A 27,986-nucleotide genomic window follows, 5' to 3' on the forward strand; every position below is an offset into this window, starting at 1 on the left:
ACTTGACTAATGGACTTGGAAGTGTTCTTAATTACACATGTGGCTATGAAACCATGAGATGTAGGCATGTGTAGTTGCTAGCTGCCTGTGAGAGAAGTAGAGAGAGCACAAGAAAATCACTCATGTTAATATTGCAGTACATTGGGGGAATGATGGCATTATGTTTTATCATTAAGAGAAAAGACCCTCTATATTTTTGCAAGTGATGAGAGAAGAGAACTGTGGAGAAAGAGAGCTTCTCTGGCTGCATCCACAGACTGGCAGTGAAGAGGGAGCGAAGAGACGGAGAGGAAGAGAAAGTGAGAGAGAGACAGAGAGAAAAACAGAGAGAGAGAGAGGAGTGCTGCGTGGCGTGAGCCCCGTGCTGAAAATTGCATCTGTTCCTAATTAGGGAGTGCTAATGAAGGCCCATGTTCGTCCTGATCCCACTGAGAGACGGCCTGGTGCACAGTCTCTGTCACAGAGAGGGAAAGAGAGAAAGAGAGAGAGGCAGTGAGATATGTATATAGAGAGAGACATATAAAGGTACAAATATATAATTTGGTTAGCGCTATACCGCTTCAGAAAGAGGACTATAATCGATTCTAACCGTAAGCATAATTCACAGAAGCAAAGCCAGACCAGCTTGTTTGCACTCTTACACCTAGTGATTAATTTCTTATGTTGTTACAGGTCATATACTGAGTAGTTGTACCACAGTCCATGTTATTATGTATCATAATAAGCACTAAGAACTAAGGTCTGTGAGTATGATGCAAACACATTTACAGAGGTGACCCTTCAAGAAGGCTTATTTTGTCATTTGTAGTGTGTACTTGCAATACTAAAGGCACAGGTCCTAGTTTGTGTGTGTGTGTAAGCAGCAGGCGTAATTAGCAGAGATTTCTCAGATAACGAGTTTTTCCTCCAGCAGTGAGGGACAAGGCGAGGTCAGGCCGTGTTGGACATTCCCACACCCTGTGGTGAATGCAGGTGGCCTCCCGTTCCACCACACCTTCCACCACACAACACGCACACACCCACATAAACATGCACACACATAGCCAAGGACCAACCCAACTTTGCAATTATTTCATTGCCACCTCACATACTTACAAATAAAGCACAACTTTTTGTATTTAGGCAAGTTCAGCTGGAGGGATTGTGCAGTGTATGGAACCGGATGCGGGATGTGACTGTGTGAAATCTGATTTGCTTTATCTACACACTCCAAAGAGTGAAGGCATTCACAAAGGCAGCAGCCTGTTCTCCTCCCCTACCAATTACTGACCCTGACAGGGGTAAACAGAGTCCCTCCCCCATCTCCGCCCCCCTTCCCCAACCCAGCCAGGGATGCCTATACGGCCCTTTGATCAGTCCCTGGTTCATTAATGCTCTTATGTCTTTTAATTAGCCTCCCCCAGGTCACAGTGGCCCCTCTAACGTTGACCTCGGGCCAGCAGGTCCAGAACTGCATGCATGTCCCCGAAGCGTGGCATGAGGATCAGGCTGGTGGTTGCCTCAGAAACACTGGTCTGGGACCAGTCTCTCCCACCTCACCGATCATAATCTTGAACACGGCTAAATACGAAATGCCCTGGTCTCCGAGACTAGAGTTATATTTTTCTGACATCAGTGGTTGTCTCGGCAGATCTTGGGTATTATCTCTGGCGCAGTTCTCCGCAACAGGGTTCAATACGATGGACTTCCTGTGCACTCCCATCGTGCCCCTCATTATGGCTGCTGTATTATACTGTGCAAGCTGCAAAGGGATTGGACTTCTCCACGGCAGAACCGCTCGGGCTCGGATGAGGTCATCCCACCCATGCCTTCTTCGTCGTTGGCTGTCGGGTTTTACGAGCAGTTTCATAACGAAGAGCGCTGGCGTGAAATCTCCCGGTTACATATGTGTACAGATGGGCCCCAGGAACCGAGGAAAGTTGCTTGGGGTGGTTGTTTTCGTATTTCATTCGCAACCGCCGAGTTTAGCAGCTGCTAGCAGTACAGGCAAGCGTCCTCTCATGATTGTAAACTAATACAGGCCAAGCCTCGCGACTCTACACGAGAGGGAAGTGGTGTCGCGTGCGTACCAAGGCAATTAATTCGCCGCGTGCTCTCCTGCCGTTCTGCTAGGCAAACGGGCTCGGAGGTAATCGAAGGCTAACCCACACAATTAGCAGGGAGGATTAGGTCTGGAAAGGAAAAAAATCCTCCAGATGCTACCACGGGAGAAACCGAGAAATGCGCGTAATGCTCTGGCATGGAATGTTCCGGAACAGGACAACTACACCGTTACAACGGCACGTCCCAGTGCCATTACATGCAGCAGATGTACATACTGACGCACTGTGAAAGAGTTATATTTTAAATCTAGGTTCTGACGCTGGGCGTAGCGATTAGTTGGAGAGCTGAACTACTGACGATTCTCGTTTCATAGTACAATACTTTGGAACAGCGGTTAATTCTTGTAGATGATTGGAAATTATATTAAAATTCACACACCGCTTAACGATACACATGGTAAACAAAGGGTGCAAGAGCCACCGTGAAACTTTGTATGATGAGAGCGAGAGAATGACACACGCACACCCCTAGCGCTAAGCGAATCTACAAACGCTCTGTCTGAGCTCCTGCCACAACCCTGACACTGTATCAATAATGATTCATTTCATTAACAGCACACGTGTCAGATGGGTGGGAGCGCATGTGCATCTGGGTGTGCGCGTGCGAGGAACTGAGCATACAGCATGTGTACAAAGTTATTTGGGAAGTGAGGGTGGGAGGTGGGGTGTTAAAAAAAATCAAGTGAAGACCCTGGATGTTGCTAATTCATTTACAGATTTAATTAGATGGATGGAGCCCCTCACAGTTATTAAAACAGGGGGGAGAAAATGTTGCCAGCGCCGCAGCACTTTTTAATTATGGCTCCAGATCCCTGCTTGCTGACGTCTGGGGAACTGCTTAATTAAAATCCTCATTATTTTACTTTTAATTAGTTCCCCCCTCTTTTGTTTCCTCTCGCCATATGGCCATGTTCCGTGGTCAAATCAACTTAATTGAGCTAATTAAGCTGATCAGTTTAATTATTCAAAGCTCTCTGATTGGACAGGATTGCGCCCCCCACCCCTTCCCCTTTTTCATTGCCTCCTCATAAAGTGCTTGTGTCGCTCCCTCTTCTCACGCTCTCGTTGTCGTTTGTATTTCTCCGGCCCTCTCAGCGATCGGTAATGACGCGCGTGTGAAGTCAGACCAGACGGACTCCTTCGCAGAGTAGACCTGAGTCACCTATGGACGTATAGACTGTTCTCGAAATCAGTGCCACAAAGTGGGTTTCGCCACAACGGTTCGCACAGATATCCCAGCTGATAGTGAGAAGATGACTTTGACCTTGGATAAATTAAACCATCACATTTTTCTGTGAAGCAGATGCAGGTACGCTGACATCCTGCGTACTCTGATTAAGGCCAGCCGCTGTTGCCTCTGGCTGTGACAAGCAGCTATCCACAGTAGTAAGAAGACCCCACTTCTCAGCCTCCTGTGTGCAAGACCTACAAATCCTTTAGTCTGGCCAGTTATACCTCAACACAAGACACTATCATAGTTTTTGCAGTCGTCCTTATGAAACATATCTGTTTGGTTTGTGTGTAAGATACTTATGGTACTTATTAATCTGATTGATAGTTATGAAGGTTGCTAAATGTGATCATCCTGGCTTCATCTGTAATATGTGCACCACACCTACCCCCCCCCCCCCACACACACACACACACAGGCTGTTTAACAGTACTGCTTGCTGTTTCTCCATCTCCGTCACTGCATCCGAACAGCTGTGGGGTTACAGAACTGGCAGCTGGAAAAAGAAATCAAGCCACCCATGGGGGATGGTCACCGTCCCAGCAGTGGATGGCACAGAGCCCTCTCCTGCAGCCAAAGGGCAAAGACACCTGGGCAGCTGAAACAGAGGGTATTATTAATGCCCTAGGTCAAGGGTGTTATAATACTACATGTCTTGAGACCTCTGTTGCATATGACTAGTTGCATGTTTTGTATATTACTTTGAATTTTTTACATATTAGTATTAAAACATGCATATATCCAGTCATAGTGAATATACACACAATGTTTCATAACTCACTCTGTGGATCACCGAAAAAGGGAACTATGAAACATGCCAGACATATACCAGTCTCTTATCCAGAGCAACTAAAAATTGCTTTGTCATTTACTCATAGAATGTGTCCTAGCCAGTACAGTAGGTTAGAGTTCAAGCTAACCATTGAACTAGAATACTGTTGAAATACAGAGATTAATGCAAAACACATAAGCTCTATAACAGACAACTAGTGCAATAAACAATACCCTACAATAAGTACTAGTTTCAGTTACTTAGCATATGTGCAGGATCAATGGTCATTTAAATATTCCACAAATAGATGGGTCTTCAGTCTGTGTCTGAAGACTGCAAGGGACTCTGCTGTCTGGACAGCCAGCAGACGTTTGTTCTACCATCTGGGAGCCAGGGTAGAGAATAGTCTCGATGTTTGTCTTCCATGAGACATGAAGTATGGTGTTTCAAGCCTAACAGTACTTGAGGTTCGAAGTACTCGAGGTACAGAGGCAAGCATCAAGGATTTAAATCTGATGTGAGTTGAGAGTTATTTGAGTTATTTTGATAGCCTACAGTAGCATGAACTTGGTGTAAGAGAGCTAAAGAACTAGAAAACTTAATTGTTTGCACATCAAACTTATTTATAAACCTTTAAAAAATTATTTATTTGAAACTGTGAATGTCAACATAAGTGTGTTTGCATTTACACAGTTTAGATTTTCACAGGCATGCAATGGAAATTTAGGAATGGTATGTTGTGACTGCAAATTCTGCTGTGTATCGAGAGCGAATGTGTAACCAAAGAATTCCTTGTGTTTGTGAACATGGCCAGTAAAACCCAATTCTGACAGCATGACATTTTAGCAGGTAAGAAGCTTGAACTTATAACAGAAATATAACAGAGATATGTTTTGTGTCTCCTTAGCATGTTCCATTACAGATATTTCAATCACATTAAATTTCAGATTCACTGGTATATCTGGCTCTAAACTGTGATCCATTTCATCACATATTTATACTTGTTTAGTGCCCTGCTTTGAAGAAAGTCAAAGGACACTTAACAGGTATAGCAAACTTGGTCAGCACTAGCTGAAGCTATAAGAGTAGTAAAGCTGAAAACTGGTTCATGTGAATTATTTCTTCATGCTGATCCCATCATGCAGCAGTGGAGGACTTAACTGTTTATCTTTCTTAAAGCTTTATACAGCTAGCAGGAGGTTGCTGAACTACTAGGATAATTGCTAACAAACTAAGGTAGGCCAATTGCTAGTAACTAAGAGCATGAACTTACCATCTGAGTGTTTGAAATGATGAATTTGAATGGGTGCTATTTTAAACCGACACCATGGATCTAAGGCCAAAACATCCTGTACCATCTGATTAAAAAAATGATCTCTGTTATCTTTCCCCCCTCTTTCTTCACACAACATGAGGTGAGGAAACAATGCAACTGCACCAATTCTCATGTGTTAATTTGTTTAATTAATGAATTCGAGAAAGGGGGGAAAACTACAGACTTCCACAAAGGCAAGCGCTTCATATAGTCAGTGTACCTGAAAGAAACTTTTTATTTTGCTCTGCTTGCTGGTAACACCACATAACAGAGACCTGATTCCCAAGACAGTTAATTGGCTTTTGAATGTCAAGCTAATTAGTAATGCACAGTTGAGGCTTGATTAGTTTGAATGCGAGGTGTAACTTGCATTGCCAGGGGAATTTTTCTTTTTTTTCCTTTCTTTTTTTTGAGACCCCACCACCACCACCACCACCCTTATCAAGATATGGAGATAATTGCAATTAGGATCATTTGCATACGTAAATGAATTTGTCTGCTGCTTCCCCCCCCCCCCACCCTATCCACAGTCCTACACTGTGAAATAAATCACTCATGGCATATCATTGAGCACATACGCACATGTGGCGTGGTTAGCTGCCAAGCTTTGGGGAAGGGTGTGACCATCAGAATTAAAAACAGGGAAGAAATTCTCACTATTCACCATTCACGGTCCCTAAAACTGAAAGCCTTGTTAGCTGAAGAAAGTTAGTTAATGTTGTCCAGTATAGGAGTACTTCTCTTGATCCAGTAATTGGGCTGTGCTTAAGTTCAAAGAATGCACAGGGACAGGGAAATTAGCTTAGCAATTTGTCATTGAAAGGCCACCTTTTAAACCACCTGAATTTATGAGTAAGCTTTGTAGTGACAATGCAAGTGGAATGTTCAATAAGGCATTTTGGCTGGGCTCACAAATCTCTTTCAAAAGTACTGAATGTTTTGCATTAAGAAAATTATTAGTGCTATTTTTGACTTAAGCCCTGCACTTTTGAGAGGAGCACTGAAAACAGAACTTCATTCATTTAAGAATTTACAGCTGCCTTTTACACCCATGTATACATACACACATACATGCACACACATACATACACACACAGACGTAATGAGGTATGCTTGGAACCCATTTTACTCCAAAGAAACACAAGGGAGAAGTTTTTTTTTCTAATCATAAAATTAAATTGGAAACGAACACCTTGTGATTGCGGGCCAAAGGTAGCAGTAAAAAAAGAAAGTAGACTTTAATTAGCTAATTAAATAAACAAGATATAGGGGGAGGTTAATGCCAAAAAGCAATTAGATAAATGCCATAGTGAGCAAGCTTCTCAAACCTCAGCAAATCAGCTATAATGAAGGATAGGAAATAAAGGCTGGATGTAAAGCAAGTTATGGAAGGACAGGTCTAAGATGAAAGCAAAAGGCTGGATTATGTCGTTAGCTGTTGGAGTATGGCTAACAATGATGCAGAAGAGCTCTCTTTTGGCAAGTCTCAGATTAAAGTCAAATTAGGTAGAAGGAAAGAAAGGAACAAATCCAGGCCTGGAGCACATCACACTCTTAATTGCTTTCTGTAATGACTGGGGCTCAAGTGTTTGAATTCCATTCCTGAGGGTAATCGACCATGCTTTTCAGACCTTCCGAGGTTCCTTACATTTCAGAGGGTCACACACACACTGTTTAACTCAACAAAACAGGAAAAAAAAAACAAAAAAAAAAAAACACAACAACTTATCACCTGGACTGAATACACACTGAATTACAGATGCAACAAGACCATATATAATGGTTATAGTTATTTAATAAGTAATTTTTTTTTTACTATACAGATATCTTATATAATTTTAAATGTACCTCTGCTTAAACAACAGAGGCCACAGAAACACAAAATTCAGCGGCTGAGCACACAATACAACAGTACAGGAATATGTACATTTGGATTGGCATTTCCCCGAAGCAGGACGCATACATCAGAACTACCTACAAAATGTGAACTGCAGTCAGTGATGTAACAGAAGCAACCACCAGCAGGTACAAAAACTTGAACAATCATAAGTTATGTGAATAGTGTCATAACAGAGTGCCAACCACGAAACATCAGTCCCTCAAAAAAGGCCGGCCAGAGAACCAAGAGGGAAGAAGCAATATTTTGCGTTATCCGTGATGCAGAAAGAAAGTGTAATGACATCCACTGCACCTCACTGTCCAGAGTGTCGCATAACTTCTGTAGCGTCCTTGTAAAGAGTGTCATCAAGTTTTAAAAATACCATTGCTAGTTTAAAAATACCCCCACCACCCCTCAACTTCTGCGGTTAGAACTTCTCAGCAGCCACAGTTGACCATGCCAGACAGAGCTGCCACACACAACCCTTAGCCATCATTAACAGTAACCTCAGTCCTCTCCGTCCTTCCTTTCTGCTTGATCGTCTTACCCCTGACCGGGAGAGCGGGGGCGGGACATGGAGGAGGGGCTGGGTTGGCTGTTGGGAAATTAGCCTTGGGAGAATTTTGCTCGGGTGGAGAGTCCTTTTAGGGTAGGCTGATGCACAGGACAGAGGGATGCCGGTGTCTCGAAGGCGCACTAACATTTCACGGCATGAAAACGAGGGAATAAGAGAGAAGAGGAGAGGGAAAGAAGAGAGAAAGGAGAGTAAGGGAAGAAGGAGAGACAGAAGGGACAGGGAAGAAGCCCACTGTGCTGTGTCAGGACCTTTCCCCTTCAGCACACCTACACAGACAGAAAGAGTCGATGTAGTTACATCACATCAATATTCAGTAATAGTCCTTATTACTCACTCAGTTAAAACATTTTTCACAATTGTGTCATGTGGTAGTGCAGGGCAGTGGTAACTCAGTGGTTAAGGTATTTGACTAGTAATTGGAAGGTTACCAGTTTAAGTCCTGCCTGTTGGGCTCCTGAGCAAGGCCCTTTACCCTCAATTGCTCAAGTTGTGTTCAGTCATAATCGCAAGTTGTTTTGGATAAAAGTGTCAGCTAAATGCCAATGCAGATAAATGTAAACGTGTGGTCTCTTTCTCAGCTACCTTTTTTTCCAATCTGATCCAACAGAGAAGTGGAATATTTTGAAATTATTTTATAATATGTTCACTTTAGATTTCATAATACATTAACAGCATACTGCAAAACATTGCCCCGTCATAAACATGTGGGGATGGGCTAGAGTATCCTCAAAACCCAGGTATGCAGGGGACCCCAACTAGCAAACAACAGCAGGGTACAAATGCTAATTAGTCACAGTGTGTCTATGCATCCAAACACTGTACTGAAATATAAGCCTTCTCACAGACTGTAGCAGGGGGTTAGATATGCCATATACTATTTCCCTGTCGGGATAATCATCTGGAGGTCTTTCAAAAAGAAAGGGTAAAGATGTGTCCTTGTCCTATTAGATTTCCACTTAGCATGATCTTGATGTGAGTTTGAAAACCCAGTTTAACTGAAGGGTTAGCTATCTTATGCAATACAAGAAGTGTTTTGGTTTTTTTTTTGGTTTTTTTAAAATCATAGTTTAGTATCTTATCGGTCTAGCTCGATAGTTCTCCACTACAGGTTGTGTACTGCTTTTCTGTCTGCAACATCGTGTCAATAGTCACACAACACCATATTTATTTATGGTCATTTAAAACTCCCAGCAAGGTCCTGTTACTGCTAACGTTGACACCATGGCATAAGACCCTGAGGTGCAAGAGTAGTGCTGGACTTCAGGTTGAGTCAAGGAAGTAATTTACTGTAGGTTCAGAACTGCTTTTTGGAATTTTCAGTACATGTTCTGCCAGCCAAAGCTTCTTGCTATATCAGAAGGTGAACAGACCACTTTTCAGACAATATCACTTCCCAAGTCTATGCGAGAAACAGCAAAGCTCCCAGCTTGGTAATATTTTAGCAAGCAATGTTTTACTAATTTCTTTGTTAAAGATAAGTGAATGGGACAAACATCATCAAAGCATCTGTCTGACAGACAGAGACTTGGTTTAAACTATGAAATGTTTAATTCACTACTGATCAGAAAATGAAACTCCCCCTTTATCTTTCTTCCAAAGTCATTAAGTGACTGTTTTTTGACAAGGGTTTCTTTCTCATTTGTCAGGATCATTCATGTCACCATGCCAACAGCTTCTTAACTAGAAGCCTGAGACCCAACGATTGTTCTAAACCACTGCATTAAAAACCTTATCAAAACATCTGCTGATATACACTGGTGCAAGTTTTTAATGCCAGCTATTCTCAATTGTTAGGAGTCCCTGATGGAGATCCCCCCTCCCCAGCCCATCCCCTGTTGCACCTTCTGGTCAGGAAGGAGGGTGCTGCTTTGCAGGGGGGTCAGGTGACCACCAAGCACCCCACCGCCGGGCCGGTCGTGCTCACAGAAGATGGTACCATTGACGTAGTGGAACCGGTCTCCAGGCACCAGGCGGTTCCGACATGTGGCACACGTAAAACACTACAGTGGGGGAAATGAGGAACTGACCTTAACCCTGGAGTAAGAAGATCTTAGCAAACTAAATGTTCTGGAATAATGTCTCAAATTAGATATGCAATACAAGCCATCTTTAATACAAACTATAAAAAAATAAGTTGGGAGGCACCAATAATCAATTGAAGCAGGGGTGTTTTAAGAAGCAAAGGTCACTTACATGATTAAAAATCAAAAAATTTTGCTTGTGGCATCGCTTGGCATGAAATATTGCCCTGGTGTGTGAATTTGCTGCTGCCGGCCTCCGAGAGTGACTCACCTTCAGGTGGTAGACATTCCCCTGTGCTCTCATCACCATCTCACTGGCTGGAATCGACTGTCCACATGCACTGCAAGCTCCACTGTGACCGAACAATCTGCAACAATAAATATGTTGCTCAAAGTATGTAATCACACAGAAAAAAAAATGTCTGAAACACAATATGGAGCTGGACAGGTTGCGAAAAAACCACCTACACTCAATCTACTGTAAAGAACCTTTAACAGATAAAAATTTGCCTTACTAGTAAATGGTAATGAGGGGTTAAAAACTGTCTACACTTCCTGCATCTACATGCGCATGCTGTCCTGTCTGCAGTTTAATAAAGACCTAATATGAAGATAAGGACTATATTAAAAGCATCCACATTCCATACCCAAATAAAGTCAAGGTCTAAGACAACACAAGCTGGGAAGGCAAGTTGCCTAACAAACAGAGCGTAGAGTGCAGAAGAGAAGCCTCCAAGGCCTTGATGGCTGGGCACCAATACCCTCCTTTCCAATACCCTCCTTACTGTAGCCTATGAGCTAATGTGGAGTGGCATAGTATTTGGTGGCAATGGATTGGGGTGCGGGTTGGGGGGTTGGAGGGAGCCTGTGATTCACCCTTAGCTCCTCATTAGGGTGCACTTGATTACCCTACTACCTGGACTCAAGGTTGTTAAGGGCAATTCTAGGGGAATGCTCCAATGAGTTCAAGTCCCCGCTCCTGACAAGCTACAGAAAAAAAGGACACGCATACACACACTTGCTCATACATCATCAAAGATAAAATACCATCATGCACAATATATGCAGCACTTGTGATAAGTCAAAGCCACTGGCTAAAGGATCACATAAACCACACATGCACACTCACATGCCACAACCTAACTGCTTGCTTAGATAAATAATTGTATGATTTCACCATTGTTCTTTTATATTTTCAATCTTAAAAGTGTAATTAAGAGCAGCAGCTAACCTACTCATCATAATTAACTTCATTTCATTATTTCAGACATCTTATATTCCTGTAGGTTATAACTTCCTGTGTTTAAGTAGTCTAAAAAAAGTAAACCAAGTGAAGTTTAGATATCCCTTGCACACGCTGGTAATATTTTAATTATATCATTTTGGGTTTGAAAATAATAGCAGCACAAAAGGTAAACACAAAAACAAACAAAAAAAAGTTTACAAACTTTATAAATTGCAAAATGGATATTTGTGATAACCAATCGTCAACTAAAACTGCACGCTTGGCAAGGCTCGACTTGTTCAGAAAACACCTGGAGTCACGCGCGCGCGCTGCTAATCCTCCCTCCCACGGCTACTTTTCAATAGGAAGCTTCCCTTCCGCACGCAGCGCTCGTTTGACGGACCGGTTTGGCAGCCAACCCGCACCGTTCGTCGTCTTCGCTCTGTTCTTTCTTCGCTCTTCACTTTCCTCCCCCTCTGCTATCGCTGTCCTGGCACACACCGACTCACAGTAATGAATTTTTGATCTTAATCCAAACAGTAATTTAATAAGGGGAGGCAGAAAGCAGCGCTGTTCGTCCTAATTAACGCTCCTTTCTTTTATCGGACCTCGGGCTCCGCGCCGCGCCATTTGGCAATGAAGCTCTGCCCTTTTGATTAGCTGCAGTACATTATACATATTTAATACACTGCAGATTGAATATACGTTACATCTAGCAAAGTGAACCACACACAACCCATACGCGGCCTCCCTCAATTCACGTCCGCAAAGTTAGCAAGCTGGAGGAACTATATGCTGTCGTCGTCGTTCCCCAAAAATATGTAACTAAAATGCCAATGTAGTCCCATCTAATAAGTGGGGATTGTGATGAATTTGATGCTTCGGATCAGTTTAAATGTTCACAGCCTTCCTAGTCGGATATCTTTCTCGGGCAGCTCATGCGCATGACAAGTAATCCATTTTAATGTTTTAAGGCTGTACTACTGCAAAACCCAAAACTTCAACTGCAGGTTCTTCTGCTTAGCTGAAAGAAGCCATCCAGCCAGGTTACATGATGACCTCTGTTAAATGCCATTTGGTTTTCATTAAGGGACTTATTTACATCTTAGTGTCCGGTTAATTATGATTAAACAGTTTTCCATGAGTGTCCCATGTCTGGATGGCGTGCGACAGCGAATGTGCACTCTGGGTCCCTGCTTTGCCCCCCCCCAAGCCATGAAGTGAGCGTGACCTGGCACGGGTGTGTTGAGCGTAGGCGCCGAACCATGCACGCAGTGATGCCAGGCCCTCTCAGACACACCCGCTCCGTGAACCGAACCATGCACGCAACGATGCCAAGCCCTCAGACACACCCCCTCCGTGGACCGCGCTTGGCACCGGTGCCAGGCAGTCACAGGCCAACGCACTAGCGCACATCCAAACAAGCAGAGGTCAGCTTCAAAGCACCTTGTGATCACAAACAAATCTAATCTGTTCACCTCCAGCATAATATACACAAAGGAGTGCTGGCCAGATTTGCTCAGGGAAGCATATCATCACCTGTAGTGGTTTGCAGACAAGCCAAAATGACCACTAAACAACTGAAATCACAAGATTTTGGGGGATTTGAAAAAGGAGGTAAAAAAAAATTAAGTGCATGCCAATCTGAGTTTTTGAACTTGGCAAAGCATTTGTTTTTTCCACCCACACTGGTCTGGAGGTTAAAGGAGCAACAAGTCATTTTTCCTATGATTCTGTACTAAATCCATTTTAAGCATTGCCGCCTCCATGTTGAGGGACCCAGCCTATGAAGAGTAAACTAGTTCATTTGAGTACTCCAAAGCAATCTGATTCTTCATCTCATGTGAGCTTCATATTATATAAATTTTTTTAAAATCATTATCACTTTCAACAACACTGTTTGCTATGTTTTGGTGACAAAACATACTTATTCCCCTTTTAAATGGCACCTTTTTCCCCTCCTCTATGCCACCTAATGTGCCTTCATCTAAACAGGCCCCGAGTCTTGGGAAAAGCCTTGAAACGCTGGTCCTTGTACAACAGAAAGGCATGCAAGGTGTGTGGGAGGCTTGGGAGGTATGCGGCTGCTCCCTGTCCTGTGCCACGTGCACCCACACAGTTCCTGTCATGACTGGGGCATTTTAGCTTCTCATTGTGGCTACTCTGTGTTTGTGTCTCTGGCTTCCCCAGCAGGCTAGTGATGCCGAGATGGATTCAGAAAGGCCACCCTGCTTGGCGTGGGTGTGGCGGGGATGCCCGACCCAGACCTAAATGTACAACATCTGTAAACCATCAGACTCACTGAGGCAGATTTTGAAAAACAAAAAGTTAATGTGCTCCTTTTGGCATCACGTTTGATGAAATGCGTAGGCAGGAAATTGGAAGAGTGAGTAGTACATTTATCAAGAGCAATGTCGACTTCAGACAGACAGATAACATAAATACCACATTAGGTTGACTAGAGAAAGAGGCTTGTGCCTCAACATGAAATACACGCCATCGGGGATACAGCTTTGTGTGATCATTAATATTATTTTTCTTTATACATTATTAAGCCTCAGTTCATTACTGTATGAATGGCCTTGTTCGGCATTAACTGAGGAAAACATCTTGCTCACTACACTAAGAGTATAAACAACATTTGTACAAAAAAACATTAGGCTCTACCGGTTCTAACAGTTACGTTCTGTGTTTTTCAGGATGTTACAGAGTGCTGTTCTTTATACTGTAATTATAAAAAAAACATCCCTGCATTCATTTGTAGAACATTTAAAGCACTTCAACCAGGAACACTGCCCAATGTAACACTTTGATATGATATAATAATAATGTGGATAGCTAAATTTCACACCCTATTTAAAAATGTTTAGATTGTAAAATCCTGTTGGCTGGTGATCCATGTGCCTTGGTGGTTTGAGTAGCTAGCTAGGTCAGAACATAGCCATCTCCATTTTGTTCAGATTAAAGCATCTTGATGCAATCTGTAGTCACAGGGCACGCACAGTCATTTACCCCCATCATCGGTGGCATCTCTCCAAGCCATCCCCTCCTTCTCCCCTCCAAATGCCTTGTTGGCCCCAGTACCTGATGTAGTCGTTCTTGCAGAGGATCATGCCCCCTTTGCTGTAGCAGGTGGTGCCGATCTCGCCAAGCTGTGCCTGGCAGCACGAGCACTTGAGACATCGTGTGTGCCAGTAGCGCTCCATGGAGAAGAGCAGGAAGCGGTCGGAGATGCGCCCACCGCAGCCGGCGCACGAGCGGACCGCCCCACCGCCACTGCCGCCCGCCACCGCCACCGCCGAGGACTCCACACGGCTGTTCACCATCGTGGGCCTGGAAGGGACAGAAAAGGGACCAGTGAAAACCTGCAGAACAGGCTGATGTTTCTACCAGGGCTGTACGATATATTCTGTCATTAATCATTATTGCAATACCAGACTTTGAAATACTGATATCTCGGCTGGGATATGGCAGTGAGCCCTCTAATTCCTATTTTATTTATTTATTGTGTATGATGAGTATTCTGACCAATTTCAGATGTTCCAGATGTGTATTCTAAATCACCGCACTTGCATGGTCGAACAAACAGAAGTAATTTTGGTCATAATAGTGCAGGCCATTCTTTAAACATGACATATCAAGTGCTCACCAATCTGTTTTCAATATATTGCTAAGGAATATCACAATTACAACATGCAGCAATACAACAGCATTACACTGTTTCTTCCATATTGTGTAGCTCTAATTCATATGTGCACATATGCCTTAGTAATATAGGGTCACTCCTGAGAAAGGTCAGCATGTCTGGCAACACCACTGCCAGACACCATATCAGTACTGATATTATTCAAAATAATTGTTTAGATTTTTCCACAACTATTTCCCATACCATACTATGACCACATTGTGTGCATAAGGTTTAAAAAATAAACTGATACTAGTTACATGGAAAAGATTACTCATACTATAAGGTTGTTGTTCTACTATTTCTCTGCAAAACATTCATATTTGGAGGAACCTCTCATCAATAACATCGGTGAGGGAATAAAAGCATGCCAATTAAAAGTGTCCCTGATTATGTAATCCAAAGGTATTTTGAAAAATTCTAGACTGAGCCTAGAGAATGTGAAAAGAGGGGCCTGATATATAAAATCTTAGAAATGGTTTGTGACTAATCCTGTGGTTAACTGCAGCTTGGAGTTCTCCTCTTTCAGGGACATGAAAAGGAGGGTGAGATAGCTAATTAATAACCAAACCGAGAGACAAAAGAGTGGCTAACCAAGACTGACTGGCCCGTCAATATGCTATTAACACCAGTCATGTCAAGAAGGCATAAAAATCCAATTGCAGTAGGCCTAAATTGAGCCCGAGGTTAGAGGCAAGGCTTGGCTAACAAATGGAGTAGAATCTTAGATTGCCTGTTTTATTTATTGGCAGAGGCTCACCACAGAAAGCTTACCAGGCAAAGCTGGCTTGCCTAACACAGGAAGGTCTACAGCCATTTTCAGGAAAAGCACAAATGAAGCGATCTCCCCAAAGATAACTCGCACAGCTAAACTGTAACAACTGAACAAGAACACTCGGAGCCCGCAATAAATAGCCTTTAATGATTTATTGTGCTCAAAATTTGTTTCTCCGAATTCCTAAAAAATGAGGTTATGCAACAGCTTTCAAGAAGGTTGCTGCAATGACAAATTAATGGCATGGTCTCATGGCCTTAAAGCATTATGGCTCCTAAAAAACAGCAATGTGACAGACAGTGTCCACTTCAGACTGGTTTATTTGTCTTGATCATTTCCAGAATTTTCCATCACAAATAAGGCATGACTCCATCTTAAGATACCACAGCTTTTGAACGGCTCCATTCAACCCATCTTGAAAACACTACCCATCTTGTAATCTGGGCTGCCCTGCTAACAGTAATAACAGTCTTGTTAAAGAAGGCTCAAGATACAGAATTTCTACTCTTTGGAATGTAGTGTCCTAAATGTACTTACAGGTTCCTCAGAGGCCTTAACACCCAACATAAACTGTCAAAGTAGGCTAAAACAGGCCACCTGGATTTCAGCTAATCCCAAATTAGTTTTACAAGTGGCTCTCTCATGAGGGCAAACTTTGATGTGCTGGAGTAGAGCCTCGACAGCCTCCAAAACAAGCAAATGTGGCTCCTTTATTTGCTTCAACCACGCTTCAGCATGTCATGACAGCCACCAACCATCTTCAGTTCAGTTAGATGTGCCAGAACTGAACTGCTCCTGGTTCATCATTCTGGGAGAATTCACAAGAAATACTTGCTGGATCCACCAGGGAAGACCTTGCAGGTACACTCACTGCTTTTGATGTAGGATGAACAGTTAAACGGTACTCATTATGTAATATGAGCTTGACAAATTATATTGTGATTGAGATAGCCAAGAGCCAGTGTGCTTATAACACAAAGGATATAAGGTCAGGTCTTGTTATGTGCCTTACCCTATTGATACATCACCAAGGAAGAATTTTACATGAACATGGAACTTTCAGGAGCTAGGATCAATGCGATATCGGTTAGTTTTACAAGTTGTGTAGGGTTTCAGTTGTGTAAAACTGTGTTTCCTGTAAACATAAAACCCCCTCAACAGATTTTAAGTGACGTGGTGGGAGTATTTCTTCAGAATGGACTGGAAAATGCTGATGCCTAAAGGGATGAGGGCGTGCAGTTGTCCACAGTAAGAGGCCCTGATGTGACCCAGGGAACTGGAGGATGGGAGCCAGGCTCAGGCACCTACTTCCTCTCTCTGTTCTCCTGTAGAAGAGGTCAGCCACCAGCAGCCTGGAGATAGTGAAGCTAGGTCAGAGGTCACAAGTCACGTGGAAAAAAAGGGTCGAGCGGGGGTTAGGGGGACAGCAACCACTTTTTCTTTCAAGTCACATGTCTCTCTCCAGACTTGCGCTGGGTACTCTTGTGCCAGCTGGCCATATACCTTCATACGTCCATATCCAACACACACACACACACACAAATGTATGCACAAACTCACACATAATCACAGTCATACATTCACATGTCATATAGTCATCCACTTCTGAAAAGGCAACAACTAAAGCCAGGGCCCCCAAAAAACTGTACAACACACTATTTGGCAAATATATATATACACACACATATATATATACACACACACACACACATACATACATATATACATACATACATACATACATACATATATATATATATATATATATATATATATATATGTGTAATATATATATGTATGTCTGTATATGTATATACATACATATATATATACACACACACACCTACAAAAGGTACCATGCAAATGTTAACTTTTCTAAAAATCATTCAAAACATACGCATTTCTTTCACAATCATGAAGTACACAAACTTCTTTTCTCTATGTCTTCCTGAGTTTGGTTCCCGTATTTCGCAATTTGAGATGTCAAAGCTGCTAAAGTTCCTGAAGCAAACTTGTCCTGCTTATCCAGAAACACTAGCACCATCTCCCTCCATTTTCAAACAAGAGTCCAACTTAGAAAAGACTGCGAAAACAGATCTAAGAAGACTCTTTGCACACGCTTTCTCTCCCTCACTCACTCACCTCACTCTCTGCAAGGTAATCTTCAGTGTGTTGTGCTCCATTTCTTTTTGCCCCATCCACCAATAAAACTGGCCAAACAGGTCTAATATCAGTCTACAGCAGGCTACGTAACCACTTCCTCCACAAACAGGGCGACACGTTGCAAATATCCTAAACCTGACATGAAGCTACACGCCTGTTTTCCTACTGGAGAGCTGGCAAGCTGCCTGTTCCAACCAATTCTGACACACTTGACTTTAAGATGGAATGCGTCACATTTCCTAAGGACCCCAGACCAGGCTCCATGCTACTAGGTTAGCCATTAAATAAGATTATTATATACTAAATCCAAAGTTACAGATATACTCTGTAAGATTTTAAGCATATAAACAAGTTTAAAAAAACAAATAATGAATCAAGATGGACCCCTGAAGAAAATAACTCTAAAAAACTCTAAAAACTGTATAAAGCCCTTTTCTGTCTATTGCACGTCTTTCCTAAAGCAGTTTGAAAAACTGCTTGCTCAAATGCTTAGAACAAAGTACATCACTAAATTTATTAAAAGCATAAATAGAATTTGCCTTAACACCCTTTCTCCATGGCTGCAGCCGAGACAGCACCATCTTTTTGCGCACACCTGCATGCCCTATTCAAGAGCAGGTTGCCAAATAACTTTGCCGCAGTTAATTTCATGAAAATGCAAATCCCCTTTCTTTTTAATCATCCTCTGCTGCAGACCTAAGAGAGCGAGAGCAAGAGAGAGAGAGAGCAAGAGAGAGAGACAATGCTGGTGAATAGGACCCTGGGGGAAATATCACACGCTGTAGACTAGGCTGGGCTGTTTCAATACAGAACAATTATATTATCCCTCCGAGAACTTAGGTAAGCTAATCCCCCTCTGAAAACACTTGGCAACAACCTTTTTTTGCAGGCTACAGGATTCAATATGTTGGCTTATCACCCCCTTGCAGAACTTTGTGCAGCTTTGTATCTTATGCATACTGTGCGCACAAATTGCTGACACAAAAAAAAACCCAAGCGTGGTACGGAGCATAGATCAAAAGTGCTTAAGAAAGTTACGATGTCTAGGATGAATAGACAAGTCAGGATAAATTTGAATATGAACACTATATTTAAGTAGATGTTTTTGATTTTAATAAATCATCATTAAGCAATTGAACATAAATGAATTCATACCCTTATTAAAGCTTTAAAATTAGATAACTAAAACAAAACTAACTAAAGATACGAATTAGAAAATAGTTCTGTGAAATGCGAAATAGTTCTCTGAAGTATTGCGAGAATGAGTGAAAAAGTCCGCGCGAGTTTGGTAGTGAGCCAATTCCCCCACCCGTCCCGAGAATTACACGATGCCATCTGAGAGGTCGGTCAGTGAGGGGGAGGGCCACTCGGTTCTACTCGGCTAACGGACTGATTGATGAAATAAGCAGCAAAAACAGGAGCTAATGAAGAGAAACACAATGCCGTCCCTGTCCTCGCGCAGACTGATGGATTGCGCGTGCTGTCGGCCTGACGGAGCAAACGATAGGTCCACTCATAGAGACAAATCACATTTCATTAATTGCTGTACTCATGTAATGTTTAGGAAACATCAAAGAGGCCGTTTAGTTGTTTTATAATTGTATAAAAGAGCCTTCAAACCTTCCCCTCTCTGGTATTATGTATGGAAGACCTGAAGGTCATCATCAAAGAGCAAAAGAGGCGTCATTAGCATGTTAATCACAAATTGGGGAAGATATTGTAGCCCATACTTTATAATCGGGATACTTCTGAACTATAACTCTATACCTTAAATGGCAAATATACCTAACCCCTACGCTTGTGCTAGACTGAGTGGCACGTAATTAAAATAAATAAGCCTGACCGCTTCGTGCACAGTTTCTAAAAATAGCAGCAAGACCAGTGAGCAATGACCAGACCTCGTTGGCACCAAGGCGGTTTAGTAATATATCCTTCCCTTTTAATAATGCGCTCTGGGGCCATAACTACACGCTTCGCCGTTTCATTAAATCGGGTCTCTTTTTTAATTAACACTCCGGCGTAGGTTTCAACTCCCTATTGTGCTAAAATCTCTTCGGAAGAGATGCGAACTCTCAGTGACAGAAGTAATCTGCAAATTATTCAAAGTGGGTTACTTTAGGAGCAGTTCCAAAAGGCACGCATGAAAAGTTCAGTTCTGTGGTAAAGAAAAAGATGAGTAAAGAAAATGACAGCTCGGGTGTTAATCGACGGGAACGCTTGCTTGAGCAGACATCGCACACGGCTACAAGCATCAGCTACTGTAAACGCGTTTAAATTTAAACTGAACACACTGAAATAAAAAAAAATCACGGTAGCAAAAGGTATACGTTTTTAAAGTGCTTGCTGGATTAGGAAAAACTTACCGTTATAGTTCGCAGACTGTCGGGTGAAGACACCAAGGCTGTGAAAGCAGTCAAATTTATTGCGCGCGTAAAAATGAGCTAACCCTTTAACCCAGCGACAACAAATCTCTGTAGTGGCAGCGGCGATTGATAATCCCAGTGTCGCGTCGCTCAGATTAACTTTAAATGATTCCTCCCCCATTCGCAACGCGCTCCGCCACAACTGACCAAGCCATGACAACGCTATCTTTAGCACAGAATTGTTGAACACTGCCTGAGCGTTTTCACAAGCGAAGGGGTAATATCATTGTCTGGCACCTCTACGGTAAATGAAAACTTGCTGTTTCCCTTCATCAGTTTGCGCTTACATAGGAACAACGAACAAGTTTTGAAGGCACTCCTCTTATGACGCGGGATGGATGCAGCCACAGCAGCCAATGAACAGGGGTGGGGGCGTGGCATTTGACAGAATGATCGATGTCTGTTTGAGGAACTTTTGCCTGTTTGAGACTAATTTAAATGGTCCATAATCACCGTCGCAAAGCAACGTTAAGAAGACAATTTAATAACTCCCTTTACGCGAAACATTGCCTGCTTGAATCTAGATTGGCCAACTGTCTCTATTACTCGTTCGGCACGGCTTTTACCTAGATATTATTGGACAACCACCAATATACATTCTTTCTGTAATAGTTTAACAGATGTGGCAAGAAGAAAGCCTTTTAAGTGCAGCTGTAAACCTAAAATTGCAACTCGCACTGCGCTCGTCGTGGAACTCCATCAACGTTGTGAACATCTGGCCTGGATGGCAAACCAATTACGGCGAGCGCAGTAAAGCTTCATTTTAACTAACGCAAAACTGTCAAATTTACCTTGATTTATAATAATGATTGGGCGAGGGAAGGAATGCCCGTTAGTTTACATATAGTGAGTCACCAGTATTGTTCGCCGTTCCATATCCCCAAAGTGAAGAAACTTCGCTTAAGCGATTGGAGAAATCACAGTTGTGCATGCAGATATGTTGGGGTCTGCTGAATGGTGAGCCTCACGACAGTCGAAATTCGTGTTCTTTACTACCAAAACTTGTACATCTTCCGGAATAACCCATTCATAGCAACCTGTAAATTAGTATCTGTTGTAACAATTACATGTGCCATCAGAAGGGAGATAAAGTTTTTATTTCGACTCTTTAAATTCAAGTTTCGTATCATTTTTAACGTTGGTTGCATGCAAAAGACGGAGTCAGGCTATTTTTAAAGATGCATTCGTTAGAAAGTTTTCTTTGGGGCACAACGTGTTTTGTGTCAATGTACGTGTTCACTCGTACACCAAAACAACCACTGGTTCTACATCTCAGATGTTCCTGGTTTGTTCCTAAAGAGTCTCGACCGACATCTTGTGGACGGTTAAAGGAAGTGCTTGATGTAGGCTACTGTGCGGACGAGGAAAAAACGGCAGCAATCTCATCGAATACGTCTCTGGGTATCGTTTAAATTCTCTCTGACCACACAAACCAAGACTACAAATTCAAATATGAGCAATTTCACACACATTACTCACAACAGTATGACGATTTTTGCATCATTGTTTACTATTATTGTTTTCAGACTATTAGAAATGTTACATTATCTTGTACTAATGTGAGACGATGCTTATTTACTTAAACATCTAAAAATAAATATCAACTTTAGTGACAAAAAAGGAAATTATCTTAATACTCATCATCATTCATCCATATATTTAATGTGTTGCATAGCTTATGGCAATTGACCTCAAGTGGACCCACAGACCTCTCAAAAGACCATTCATGACAGCCATCCCACTATTTCCATTTTAATCATACTGGTTTCTAATGCACCACCAGCAGAGAGAACAGGGGTTGCAGAGTGGTCACAGAAGAGCCTGCAAGTGGTTCTCATTGGTGGGACAATGGTTTCAGTTTCAAAGGGAGGAATGGGGATGTAAGTACTGTGTGATTATATTCAAATCCAAGCCCAGCATACAAAGGCTTCAAAAAGACCCATCCCCCAGACACACACGCACACACGCACACACGCACACACACACACACACACACACACACACACACACATACACACACACACACACACACATGCACACACAGCCTCTGGGTTCAACAAAAACATTGCATTTGATGAGGATGTGATAAGGAATCCTTAGTATCTCTCAAACATGCCCCCCCCCCCACACACACAGTCTCCCCCTCCCTCCTTCCCCAAGCTCCCTAGTGTCCCTTTGTTTTATAGACTTCCATACTTTTGCATGAGAGAGGGAGAGGAAATAGACGACAACGCATTAAAGAGGAACAGGAGACAGCAGGGAAAGTGTGAAAACTTCCTAGAGAGAGACCAGGAGAGAGCATATGGAAGATAACATTTGTACTGTTTTGCTTTTGTTTTGCCACAGTCATCTCATCTGCCATTTGACCAGTAGAGGTAGCTAATGTTTAAAGTTCGGCATTAATCGCAGAAAGTCTGACTTTTGGCCTTAGAGAAACAGCTTCAGTTCTGTAACCAGTGTGTGACTACATGACTAATTCGATGGTACTGCATCAAAACACGTGATATGGGGCTCTTTTATATATACAGCATGGCATGACATGCACTGACATTGAATAAGAAAGCAACCAGGTGCAATAATAATAATGATATTGATTTCATTTTGGTACAGTTACCTAGTTACCTCAAGGTAATAGCTCTGCCTTATGAGAAAGTGAGAGAGAGAGAGAGAGAGAGAGAGAGAGAGAGAGAGAGAGAGAGAGAGAGAAGAGAGAGTTGAGAACCAGGATTATAAACTATATTTGTCAAATAGTCTGAAAAAGTCAATGCAGACAATTATAAATTAGCAGTAGTCGTAATAAATTCAAAACATAATACTATCAGTTATTGTATGAAGTAATGATGTGTGTTCCTCATTCTGTTTACTGTGATATGCCACTGCAGGTTCTACTATTGGAAAAAAAAACATGAGATTCCCAGTTTAAAGGTGCAAAATGTGTGGATATGTGTTGATATGTTTTTATTGAGTCATAAATGTGTGTGTGTGTGTGTGTGTGTGTGTGTGTGTGTGTGTGTGTGTGTGTGTGTGTGTGTGTGCGCGCTGCAACACTGTACAATCACCACAACTTTCCACCTGCCATCCTTTGTATTTCCAACATTTGCACATTTCCTGTCCTTTTGTCACATTAGTGCTGAAAGTCTCAGCATGATGAGAGGGAGGGAGAGAGAGAGAGAGAATGTGGTGATGCCTCATCTTGGAGTCCTTTCCATTCCTCAAGAGCACTTCCTCTCTGCCTTGTCAAGTGACCAGTCTGGAGCTCAGCCACACACTGCAGTATTTCAGCTCTCTCAACCTCCTGCCAACATATTACCTCAGCCCCTATGCCCCATCTCTCTGTCTCTCTGTCTCTCTCTCTCTCTCTCTCATCAGTGTGCTCTGACTGCACCCAGTCTGACAAGTGTCTTGTCCTCTCTGAAGAGCAGCCCACATCTGCGACACACTTTAACCTTCTCAGTGGAAACTGAACTGAGACTTCCCATCTCAACCACAGGATTATCTTGGCCTCACTTGCCAAGGTAAACAGAACTATACTGATTCATGTTATTACATTAATCATGTTATATTTAAAAAAAACACAAATTACTATTTTTCACAATTACTGCTGTTCATGACCATTCTTCCTCTGTTTTACAGGAAGCAAGATCACGTACATTTTATTATTTGGTATTGCTCATATACATAATTCACAACTTGTTTCACGTCATAAAATTTAATTCATTAGCTTTCTCAAGGCCTTGGTGTTACTCCTGGGAAACCCTAAAACTCAGCTAAAAATGGCCTTTCACAACTGAAGAGAAGGAGCCCTAGGGAGTAGGGCATGGGAACTAGACCAGTGGTACTAGGGTCTCGTGTAGATTCTATGCTCTAGCGTCTAGGCACTCCTGGTGTGTGTGTGTGTGTGTGTGTGTGTGTGTGTGTGTGTGTGTGTGTGTGTGTGTGTCAGTATGTTCAGGATGCATTATATTGGGTTGAACAGACCTGTACATTACAGTCGCAATTGTGTAAGGGATATACTATGAAGAACAGGGGTTCTGTGAGTGTGATATTTGAAAGGCTGCTGTTATGTTTGCTGTACAGCACTGGACTCCAATTATGTGTACAAACTCATAAAGACATGAACTTGGGCCTTCGTCTAGACCCTTAGCCTCAGCACTTGGGCAAACCAAACAGAGATTTAAGCCTCAATCTGTTGCAAGGAGGCACATGAGTACTGATATTTACAAAGTTACTGAGAGAAATCCAGAATGAGTTTCTCTCTCTCTCTAGATAGATAGATAGATAGATAGATAGATAGATAGATAGATAGATAGATAGATAGATAGATAGATAGATAGATAGATAGATAGATAGATAGATAGATAGATAGATATACACACACACACACACGAAATAATTAATTCCAGTGGATTATGGGCTTTTGGAAACCAGTTACTACCTATTAGACACAGAGTCACAGATATATTGTAAGTTTATTTATCAAAATTAAAATATAAATATGCATACAAAATATTAGTGTTAACAATTTTAGATTTACCTCAAAAATAGAGGTGGTGTTAAAATGAAACTCCATCATAGGTGAAGCCTATACAAATATGATATGAGACACTGATATGAAATCTGTACATGGCATATTTACAATTTTTACAGTACATTTATGATATTAAGATGTTTTCATATACTTTTGTAATTAAGAATGTATAAATAAGTTAGAGTTTTAACCAATTGTATAATAATGTGTCTTGTAGCATAATAAATAATACAAATATAATACATATAGCTTATATGTCTTTTAGCATAGAACTGTGGCCTGTCATCTGATAAAAGTTTCACGGCATAACTTGTGAAGTGCATCATTTGTATAACTACACTTCCCTTGAACATACAATGACTCAACCGTTTCACTACTGTAAGTCTAAAAAGCAAGATGAGGATAATGTCTGAAGTAGACCTAAATGTACATGTGAATAAGTTTTGTGGTAGAGAAGTTCGTCTAGGAAACTTGAGTGGATTTCAAGTCAGTGTGTGAACGTGTGTATGTCGTTGGGTAAACTGAAGGATTCTGGCGGCCATGCGCGTACTTCACTGCGGCACTTCTTACCGCAGCTGCATTGCTCGATCCACATGACGTTGCGCGTGAAGCCGTCTCCTTGTGAGCAGCGGAAGCGCATGCGAATTGTGCGGGTGAGCGACGGCACGCAGCAGCGGCCGTCAGTACAAGAGCCGCAAGAACGTGGCCGGTAACGGCGCGTGGTGGAACAGCCGGCGAAGTCGATTGGGGCAGACTTGCGTGGCCGCGTGGTTCTTTGACACTTTTTCCCTTTCTAAGACAACACAACATATTTGTAAGGCGGTTTAATTCCTTTTGACGAATTCCATCATGACAACTGATTTCAGCTAATCTGAAGAAAGTTCTCCTTGTTTCTACCTATAGCACCTTGCTTTAACTATGGGTGGTTATCTTTTCTTGTGTAAGTTCTTATAAAGATATATCAAGATGTCAGCTCCTTTTTCTCACCTTGAGTGATGATGCTATGCTGCCTCCACACTCGCGAATCTGACACAGGCGCGTCTCCCTGACTAGCCGACACTCGGCGTTGCTATTGGTTACCCTGCTGGACACACCCATCCCACAGGTAGCCGAGCAGGACGACCAATCAGTGGTCTGCAGGAAGCAGCCAGACGGAACAAGGACATGGGACTGAGAAAAGGAAATCCAGTCTGAAAATGAATAACAGGCAGAGCTAAAACTTACAAACGTATCAGTTATCATTTTCAAAGTATACGTGTTAAAAGAAGTTCTCGTAACATTCAGTGAATCGATTGCGCACGGTGCTAACATAGAAGGATAAAGTATAATGTAGGCTATAAAGGATACATTTCATATACAGTAGAGAAGCGCTGTCGGTTTTTGCTGTAACCTACCTTGATAGGGCGCTGATGCGCTGCTGTCCCAAGGTGTTGATGCCAGCAGCTCGTTACTACCTAGGTCAATGTGCTCATCAACGTGGGTTATGTCGTCTTCAGCGATGCGGTTGTCATCGTCGCAGACCCACTCTTGACAGCAGCGACCCTGCGGCGTGACAAGGCGGGGCCTGGAGCAGCGCCACTCGGGTAGTGGCACATGATGCGGGCAGAGAGGGACGCAGCCCACAACCCCGTCTACACAGCTGCAGCGATGCTCGCAACTGGGCTGGAAGTCTTCGCCATGTTGATAGACCCGCCCGTCCAGTTCGCAGGGTCGACCTTGAGCTTCCGCTATTCGGTAAAGAGCGTGTCATAGTTAATGGAAACAAGCTGTAAAATGGGCTCAAACAATATATCCGTTAGTCACATGCCGTCAGCCGGTTTTAGGATGCACCTGCACTGACATCAGCATGACTATGTCCAAGTTTGCAGGAGTTAACAGTTTAAAATGTTTGTTGGACCTTCAACTGAGCTTTCGGTGGATTGTGCAAGCGCCATAACTCCTCTTATGAAACTGATTAAAACATATAACCAACAATAAACATATAACCAACAATAAACATTCAACCAACGCCACAACAATGTAAATGTAACTACGCTCACCTCGACAGAGGCCTCTTTCAGGGTCTCCTCCCGCCCCTAGGTGGCAGCGCAGCCCCTTGATGTGGTCGCAGGGCTCCGCGGCGCTGCAGTCCTGGTTGAACTGCCTGGCGCACACCCGGCAGCAGCCGCAGGAGTCCAGCACGGAGCTGATGCCAGGCGGGCACGAGGGGGGAGACACGGGGCACGAGCACTTCCACGGACACACGCCATGGACCTGTGCGCGAGGGAGAAAGAGGCGCTGAATTATAAAAGGATAGAATAGATTACATATTACAGCTTTAAATATCGTTCTCCCGAGTTCCTTTTAACACAGTCTTTCTTTCTTTTTTCTCTCCAGATTAATGATGATCCATTTAAAATAAAGTACAGATTGTTTTTTTAAGACATCATAGAACTACAATTTCATTTTTAAGGGAAGAAGCTTTACATTTCAAATAAAAAAAAAGATTTGAAACCGTTAAAGAATAATATAATAATAATAATAATATGATGATGATTATAATAATTATAATAATAATAATAATAATAATAATGAGCTGAACAAAAAGCCCATGATCATGTTTAAAAGGAATTTTACACTTCCTGAAATCACTTATTACATACTGAGATTTCTCTGGGCAAAGTAAATCATACGTACATTAACATAGATCTATTAGAGCTGTTTAATCCGAATTAAACAAATAACAAGAGGCACTCTTACCTTTAGCATAGACCAGGACAAGAGCAATAGGGTGAGGAGACTCGCCTGATTTAAAATCATCTTGAAGTTCCACATGTCAGCCAGATTTGAATTGCTTAAAGAGAAATTGAATGGTGGAGTCTAGTTGTTCAGCCACAGTTTGAAGGAGCCGGTGATGATATGTGTCAGTGATGAAGCAGGGAAAACACTGCTCTCTCAGCTTTTCTGATTTAAATTCTTCCACTTCCTTTTTTGCTCAAAACAGCTTGGCAAGTTTCCTTGCACTGTATTCCTGTAATCCGTCGTCCAGCGCTTGGTGCATGTGGTAGTGTGTGCCTGTGTGCAAGTCCATGTGTGTGTAGGTAGAAGAGAATGTGTGAAATGCTGGTAGTACTGTTCCAGCTCACCCCTTGATGAAGAGATTCGCTCAGTGGCTGCACATTTTATAGAGAGCAGAAGACAGCCCCCTCTGATTTCACACAAGCACATGTTCTGCCTAAACACACACACACACACACACACACACACACACACACACACACATACACAGTGACAGCCTGGCATGTCGCTGT

The 27,986-nt window shown here is 42.4% G+C and overlaps 2 protein-coding genes across 4 annotated transcripts; both read right to left on the reverse strand.

Moving 5' to 3' along the window:
• Positions 1 to 7,197: 7,197 nt before the first annotated feature.
• lmo4a (LIM domain only 4a) lies at positions 7,198 to 20,463 on the reverse strand. Of its 3 annotated transcripts, XM_081719754.1 has the most exons (6): positions 20,109 to 20,463; positions 18,285 to 18,441; positions 14,207 to 14,455; positions 10,169 to 10,265; positions 9,718 to 9,876; positions 7,198 to 8,142 (listed from the first exon to the last, which is right to left on the reverse strand). In XM_081719754.1, the coding sequence occupies exons 2-6, from the start codon at positions 18,344 to 18,346 to the stop codon at positions 8,134 to 8,136; spliced, it is 576 nt and encodes a 191-aa protein (XP_081575880.1). In that variant the 5' UTR covers positions 18,347 to 18,441; positions 20,109 to 20,463; the 3' UTR covers positions 7,198 to 8,133. The 3 variants fall into 3 exon arrangements, with proteins under 3 accessions (XP_081575880.1, XP_026854350.1, XP_081575881.1); XM_026998549.3 differs by lacking the exon at positions 18,285 to 18,441 and having other exon boundaries at positions 20,109 to 20,462; XM_081719755.1 differs by lacking the exons at positions 18,285 to 18,441; positions 20,109 to 20,463 and adding an exon at positions 17,725 to 18,166.
• Positions 20,464 to 24,669: 4,206 nt separating this feature from the next.
• Positions 24,670 to 27,823, reverse strand: ccn1l1 (cellular communication network factor 1, like 1). The gene is made up of 5 exons (XM_026998544.3): positions 27,436 to 27,823; positions 26,736 to 26,949; positions 26,091 to 26,423; positions 25,684 to 25,886; positions 24,670 to 25,489 (listed from the first exon to the last, which is right to left on the reverse strand). The coding sequence occupies exons 1-5, from the start codon at positions 27,508 to 27,510 to the stop codon at positions 25,184 to 25,186; spliced, it is 1,131 nt and encodes a 376-aa protein (XP_026854345.1). The 5' UTR covers positions 27,511 to 27,823; the 3' UTR covers positions 24,670 to 25,183.
• Between the last annotated feature and the right edge of the window lie 163 nt (positions 27,824 to 27,986).

Source organism: Electrophorus electricus, chromosome 8 (assembly GCF_041902795.1).
Source record: "Electrophorus electricus isolate QZ-2024a chromosome 8, ASM4190279v1, whole genome shotgun sequence".
Lineage (NCBI taxonomy): Eukaryota > Metazoa > Chordata > Actinopteri > Gymnotiformes > Gymnotidae > Electrophorus > Electrophorus electricus.

What these genes read in the sequence shown, in the direction of transcription:
- lmo4a (XM_081719754.1), bottom strand. Translation starts at nt 18,346, where the DNA reads ATGCAGGTGTGCGCAAAAAGATGGTGCTGTCTCGGCTGCAGCCATGGA. An exon ending in CATGGAGAAAGGGTGTTAAG is followed by an intron (nt 14,456 to 18,284) that starts GCAAATTCTATT and finishes TGTCCCTTCCAG; the next exon opens with GCCCACGATGGTGAACAGCC. An exon ending in TGCAAGAACGACTACATCAG is followed by an intron (nt 10,266 to 14,206) that starts GTACTGGGGCCA and finishes TTATTGTTGCAG; the next exon opens with ATTGTTCGGTCACAGTGGAG.
- ccn1l1 (XM_026998544.3), bottom strand. Translation starts at nt 27,510, where the DNA reads ATGTGGAACTTCAAGATGATTTTAAATCAGGCGAGTCTCCTCACCCTA. An exon ending in TGTCCTGGTCTATGCTAAAG is followed by an intron (nt 26,950 to 27,435) that starts GTAAGAGTGCCT and finishes CCTCGCGCACAG; the next exon opens with GTCCATGGCGTGTGTCCGTG. An exon ending in GCATAGCATCATCACTCAAG is followed by an intron (nt 25,490 to 25,683) that starts GTGAGAAAAAGG and finishes GTGTTGTCTTAG; the next exon opens with AAAGGGAAAAAGTGTCAAAG.